Source organism: Engraulis encrasicolus, chromosome 23, assembly GCF_034702125.1.
Source record: "Engraulis encrasicolus isolate BLACKSEA-1 chromosome 23, IST_EnEncr_1.0, whole genome shotgun sequence".
Taxonomy (NCBI): Eukaryota; Metazoa; Chordata; class Actinopteri; order Clupeiformes; family Engraulidae; genus Engraulis; species Engraulis encrasicolus.
In genome coordinates this window covers 5384128-5391266 of record NC_085879.1, presented here as the reverse complement: position 1 = coordinate 5391266, position 7139 = coordinate 5384128, and the positions used below count along the sequence as shown (strand labels likewise).

Here is a 7139-nt window from a genome sequence, read left to right as displayed (position 1 = left end):
TCAGCTCTTTACAAGATTCTCCCTCTCCCGCCTTCACTTTCAAGACAAGGGAAAGGGGGTTCGAAAAAAATCCATTCAAGGAGTCTTAAGAGGTCACCCGATTTTAATGGTCACTTATTGCCTGTTGAGCAAAGAGCCAGTGGCGGAGAAACGCACCCCAGGACCACCCCTGTTACCAAAAACACCTCCGGCCTTCAAATCCAACATCATTTTCTTCGCCCTCCTCCCCGCTTGGAGGGAATAATGATGTCTGTTGAGTTTGACAACAAGGGCCGTCCTTGATCTGCGTTTCTTTTTGTTTTCCTTTTTCCCCTTTTCCCTTCAAATCGGCAAGATATTTTTTTCCTGCTGCACAAACAAAGCTCTCTCTCTCTCTCCTGAACAGACTGCATAACATTAATATCTGAGATCATGTCAAAGTCAGCTGACCCAATTTTTCATTTCTGCAATTCATAATAGCTGATAAGGATATTGAAGCTAATAGAGGCAAGACCACAGCGAAACAAGGGATAGGGCTGACTTGCTTTCCCCCCGCCCCTGCTCAACCCCAGCGGTTGGGTGCAGCTGAATGCTTGGGATATTGTTCAAGCTAGTATTTTTGGGGCCTGAAACAATAAGGTGAGCTTGCCAAACACATACCCCTACTTACTCATGTTGAAGGCGATTTATATTTAATATAACACAGATCCATGGCTACATAGGAGTATGAAAAGGGAAAAAAAAACGTAAGAATTTAATTAATGTACACATGAACCTGTTGTGCATATGAGGTGTTTATATAGAGGGTGTTTCTTATGTGTTATTTGGACCATTTTCCACCTTAAAAAAGGCTTTCCATTCAAGGGCCCTTGATCTCATTCCACGTAATCCCAGCAAAACGCTTTCAGAGCAGGCACCCCAATATTGCCGAGGCCTCACATCTGGCTGCCCTGCAGGGCCATCTAAAACAACACGAGGCCTCCATTATCGCCTCTGTGGGGTGAACTTAAGAAACAGAGAGAGAGAGAGAGAGAGAGGGAGAGAGAGAGAGAGAGAGAGAGAGAGGGAGAAAGAGGGAGCAAGAGAGGGAGAGAGGCCCAGAGAAAACAGCAAAAGCGTAAGTAGCACTCACCTCTGCCCTCTGCGTGCGCGGCTGCTTGGCCTCTGTCTCGATGGCATACACATCCACCAGGTACAGGTCGGCCCCTTGCTCCCTGTCCAGCTCGCGGGCCGTCTTGATGATGCCCGTGTGCCGGCCGATGTCGAAGAGCCGGCCCACCGACTTGCCGCCGCTGCGCACCGACACGATGTAGTACTCCACCTTGGTGGTGGAGCCGCGCGGGCTGTTGGCGTCCAGCGAGATGACGTTGGTGCCCGGCGGCTGGCCCTCCTTCAGGATGGTGATGTACTTGGGCTGGGAGAAGACGGGCCCGTCGCCGCCCGGCAGGATGATGGTGAGCTCCGTGCGGGAGGTTTTGCGCTCTGTGCCGTGGTCGGTGGCGGAGATGGTGAGGCTGTACATGAGCTTGGCGGGTACGAGCTGAGAGGCCAGGCGGATGTCGCCGCTGTAGCGGTCCATGATGAAGGTGTCTGAGTCGCCCTTTAGCAACTCGAACTCCACCTCACCGTTAGGCCCGTCATCGGGGTCAAGGGCTATGACAGTGGTGAGGATGGAGCCGATGACGATGTTGGATTCAGCTACCAGTGCATCCTGGGACAGGAACAGAGGCACATTGTCATTCAAGTCCGTCACCCAAATAGTGACATTCTTTAGCGCGTAGCGCCGGAAGTCGACTGGGAACGCCTGGTCGGTTGCTTTCACTGTCAATTCGAAAAGATTGGAGAACTCTCTGTCAATCTCGTTGTTTGTGTATATTACCCCGGAGCCAGGATCAATTCGGAAGTGGTTTCCTCTTGGACTCTGCTGCACAATAGAATACTCCAGTTGTCCGTTTATATCAGCGTCCGTGTCGTGCGCAATGATGGTCATAACAGATGTGGCCAGGGGAATGTTTTCGGGGATGGACTTGAAAATATCACCTGTGGCGAAGATGGGGGGGTTGTCATTAAAGTCTCGCACCTGGATCACCACAGGTATGGTGGAAGACTTGGGCGGCATGCCATTGTCTTTGGCAGTGATGTTAAGCTTGAAAACAGACTGCGTCTCATAGTCCAGCCTTTTCACCAGGAAGATGCTGCCTGTGTTGGGGCTGATGCTGAAGGTGCCGTGGTTGTTTGTGGCTGTGATGCTGTACGTGATGTCAGCGTTCTGGCCCGAGTCAGAGTCGGTGGCAGTGACCGAGGCCACCAGCTCGCCGATCCTCATGTTCTCCAGCACGTCCACCATCAGGGTGGCCTTGGGGAAAGAGGGTGTGTTGTCGTTCTCATCCAGCACGCTGATGCTCAGCATGCACGAGGAGGACAGGGGCATGTCACCAGAGTCCACCGCTATAATCTTGAGAGAATAAGAGGACGTGGCCTCATAGTCCAGCTTGCCCACCAGCGTCACCTGACCCGAGCTGCCGTCGATGGTGAACTGGTTCTCTTCGTTGCCCTCATTGATGTGGTAGCGCACGAGCCCGTTATTGTTCTCATCCACGTCAGAGGCAGACACCCGGAGCAGCTGGGTGAGGTTGGGGGCCAGCTCGGAGATGGAGGCCTGGTATATGTCCTTGGTGAACTTAGGTGGGTTATCGTTTATGTCCTGGATGTAGACCTGGACCTTGGCCTGGTCTTTGAGGGGCTTGGGCAGGCCCTGGTCGGAGGAGACCACCGTGAAGCTGAAGACGGCGGCGCCCCGCTGTCTCATGAGCGACTCGCGGTCCAGCCGCAGCGTGCTGGTCAGCTCCCCCGTGATGGCGTTCAGCTCAAAGTTTGGCTGCGCCATCTCGAACGCGTAGCGCACCTCGCTGTTGGGGCCAAAGTCTTTGTCCTCGGCGAAGACGCGGCCCACCAAGGAGCCTCTCTTCTGCTCCTCCTCAAAGTGGAACACGTAATTGGTGCTGTTGAAGAGCGGCCGGTTGTCGTTCACGTCGTCCAGGATGATGCTGACGTTCACGCTGGCGGTGAGAGGCTCCACGGCCCGGTCTGTGGCCACGACCAGCAGGCTGTACCGGTCCTGGACCTCCCTGTCCAGTTCGGCCTTGATGTATAACTGTCCGTCTGGAAACACCCCAAACACATCACCCGTGTTGCCCCCAATTATATCATACATGATTTCACCGTTCAGCCCCGAGTCCTTGTCCGTGGCCTCCACCTTGAAAAAGCGGCTGTTCACGGGCTCCGACTCCAGTATGATGACCTCATAGGAGAGCTGGTCGAACATGGGGGCGTTGTCGTTGACGTCGTACACGCTGATTGTGAGGAGGAGGCTGGAGGTGAGCTGGGGCACGCCCATGTCGGCGGCCTGCACCTCCACCTGGTAGGAGCTGGTGGTGACCTCCAGGGGGCCCGTGAGCGTGATGAGGCCGTGCTTCTCGTGGATGTGGAACAGGCCCTTGGGGTTCTGTTTCAGGCTGTAGGCCACCAGGCCGTTGCTGCCCTCGTCCGGGTCAGAGGCTCTGGCCTGGAAGATCTGGTGACCGGTGCTCCAGTTCTCCACGGCGCTGACGTGCTCCACCGCGTGGATGAAGTGCGGCGCGTTGTCATTCAAGTCCTTGACGGTGATGTTAACAAGCGTGTCTCCTGTCACGTCCCCTCCCCTGGCTATGACTTTGAGCTGGTAAAAGGCCTGTTCTTCCCTGTCAATGAGGCCTGCAGCCAGGATTTCTCCGGTGACACTGTTTACAGAGAATAGGCCCCGGTGATCTCCCGAGGCGATTAAGTAGCTGATGTTAGTGTTCAGGTCCACAGTGGAGGCAGACACCGTGCCTATTACAGATTTAATGGCCACATTTTCAAACATGACAAAGCTGTAAACGCGCTGGGTGAACTCGGGCGGGTTGTCTTGTGTGTCTATGACATTGATGGTGACAATGGCCTGTGTGTCTGCGCGCAAGCCCCCGCCATCTGTGGCTGTCACCTGTAACTGATATGCAGTCTTCTCCTCTCTGTCTAGCGAGACTAAAGTGGTTATTTTGCCGGTTTCACTATTGATGTGAAACTTAAATGTATCGCCGGCCGTAATCTGATACTTGACCGTGCCATGCGGGCCCAGGTCGGGATCAGTGGCAGACACACTGGTGACATATGTGCCAGCCGGCTCGTTCTCCTTGACGTTGGCGAAATACTGCACCGGATAGAAAACAGGCCGGTTGTCGTTAATGTCCCTCAGAGTGATGTTTACTTTCCCCACTGAGTGCAGCGGAGGGCTGCCGGCGTCTGTGGCCTTCACGTGCAGCAAGTAGGAGTCCTGCTCCTCCCTGTCCAGCTCCACGGCCGTGCTCAGCCTGCCAGACACGGCGTCCAAGCGGAACTTGTCCAGCAGGCTGGATGAGGTTTCGGGGTCAAAGGTGAATCGCACGGTGCCATTGGCCCCCAGGTCGCCATCTGTGGCGGAGAGGACCAGCAGCTCGCTACCGGCGGGGGAGTGCTCTAGCAGGGACACGCGGTACGTGCTCTGGGTGAATGTGGGTATCTGGTCGTTGACGTCGGTGATGTTCACCACCAGGGTGGTGTAGGAGATTTTGGGCTGCAGCCCCTGGTCCTTGGCGCTGATGTTGAGCGCGATTGTGGAGGCCACTTCCCTATCCAGCAAAGCGGCACTGGTGACCAGGCCGCTGTTTTCGCTGATGGCAAACCAGCCCAAAGCGTTTCCAGACACCAGCGAGTAGCGCAGGTTGGCATTCTGCCCGGAGTCGCCATCTGTTGCCGAGACCCCTTTAATGTAGCTGCCTTTTGGAATGTCTTCGCTGATATCCACCCTATACTGGGCTTCCTGGAAAATGGGCGGGTGGTCATTGATATCATTCACGAAAATAACCAGGCTGGCCACGGAAGAGCGGGCCACCGGCTTGCCATTGTCCGACACGGAGACGGTCAGGTTATAGGAGGAGATACGCTCCCTGTCCAGCACACTCGCCACCTTAATTAAGCTCAAATTAGGAACAGGAGACGTGTGCACCTCAAAGTGCCTCTGTTCATTTCCCCCCAGGATCGAGACGGATATGTTGCCGTTGGCCGTGGGGGAGTCTGAATCTGACACGGTTAACAAAGCCACCACTGTGCCAATCTGTGCATTTTCATCCACGGAGGCAAATTTGGATGTGGTGGGGAAGTATCTAAACTTCACTACTGGGTCATTGTCATTCACATCAAGCAGCTTGATGGTGGCCTCTGCCCTGCCTGACAGAGAGGGCAGTCCATTGTCCATGGCATGCACAGTTAGGGAGTACTCTTTCTTGCTTTCATAATCTAGTGCTTCTTTAATGATAATAGTACCGTCTTTAGGGTCAATCTGAAAAGGTGTTCCCTCATCTAGAAAATATCTGATGTCTGCATTGGCCCCCTCATCTTGGTCTGTGGCTGTTATTTGTAAAACATTGGAGCCTATGGCAGCATCTTCAAAAATGCTAGTCTCATATTGGTCTTTTTCAAAAAGTGGGGGGTTGTCATTGATATCTTGAATGGTTACATTTACTTGCAAATAGCCAAATCTTTTGGGGTCTCCCTTGTCCTCCACCTCAATGAGGAGTTGGTAAAAAGGGGTGAGCTCTCTATCCAAGCCGCCAGTGGAAACCAGATGAAGAAAAGCGCCCTCTCCACTCGGGTTGACGGTAATATCCAAACGGAACCTCCTCTGCTCGTTCCCGTTCACTATTCTGTAGGTCGTGTGATCCACTCCGTTGCTCCCGATGTCCGCGTCCGTTGCTGTGTCTAGGATAACTTGTCTGCCACTACTTGCATCCTCTTTGAACGACACAACAATTGACGGGTCTGGAAACACTGGCGAGTTGTCGTTAATGTCAAGCACAACTATTCGAACTTCAGTCGGGTACGTTGGCTGACTGGAGAGCACTACAATGTTGATGATACCGCTCTGTAAAACTTCCCTGTCAATCACCGAAGACGTGTATATCACACCAGTCGTGCCATTAATTGCAAAAAGTTTGTGGTTTTCACTGAATCGGTAGGTAAAACTTGGTTTTGTTTCTATCGTCCCCACATAGGTACCAATAGGCTGCTCTTCAAGTACCTGAAACTCCTGACGAACTTGACTGGATGAGGAGTATTGCGATAAAGTCCATAGCATTAACAAAACCACATGAAATCGGTTCACTCCCCTACCTGAAAGCGCCATGGTCAAAATCCCAGTCCACCGTTCTTGGACAGAGTCCTTGCATATAATGCATCAAAGTTTTGTTAGTTTTCCAAGTGTTAAAACATTGTATTCCTGATGGCACGGGCTGCACGGCTGGTGACAGGATTTGTATCCCACTTTCTGATGACCATTCAGAGCTGTATTCCTTCTCTTCTTTTATTCCAGCAATGGTACAGTTCCAGTTGAAATCCGTAGGGTAGGTTGCGATGGATGGATATGAACAGAGAGAAGTCCCGAAATTGTCAGTGAAGGTTTCAGTACTCCCCAAGTTCCACAAAAGGCATCATTCTGCAGTGCGCTTCACGAGTCACGTCTGAGGTGTTCCCATTGTGAGCGTAGAATAAACTTCACTTCGGACAAAACATAATGACTAATTTAAAAGTTTTATTTCTCCAGAAGTCTCACTGTAAACTTGTTGAAAACAGTGAAAACTGTTGCGACGAAGCAGGGGTAAGCACTTGCTAAAGCAATACCCGTTGTACCAGTGCAAAATCCCTCAGAATAACGGTGAAGAAACTTCAGTCATTTATCCCTATGTTCCTACTAACTTAGAACAAAGCTGGAGCAGAGAAAAGTCCCTCCTACTACTAATCTCATTGGGTGACGCAGCAATGTCCCGCCCTTACGGCTTCCCTGGCTTCCTCCGCTCTCCGCCGTTGGCTGTGGCGCATGGAAGCGCACGCCAATCAAACAAATGAACGGTCATTAGGTTAAAGCGGGAGCAGGTATGGTACCGTTATTTTCCAATAATAAGGGGTAGAAGATGACAGCGTCATCAAGGACATATTCAATGTATTTTAATCGTGGAGCAGGTAGAGAAGGTAGACTGATATTTCAGCATTTTAAAAAGATTTTGCGCTGCCAAAATAACTTTCTCTCCGCTGTCAGATTTACTTTAGGC

The 7139-nt window shown here is 52.1% G+C and overlaps 1 protein-coding gene across 1 annotated transcript in view; it reads right to left on the bottom strand.

Annotated features, from left to right (window-relative positions):
* Positions 1–6764, bottom strand: part of fat4 (FAT atypical cadherin 4) — a 113515-nt gene extending 106751 nt beyond the window's left edge. Inside the window, exon 1 of the mRNA XM_063190615.1 lies at positions 1112–6764. Within this exon, the coding sequence (XP_063046685.1) occupies positions 1112–6217 (5106 nt within the window). The 5' untranslated portion in view covers positions 6218–6764. The remainder of the gene's footprint in view (positions 1–1111) is intronic.
* Positions 6765–7139: the final 375 nt, after the last annotated feature.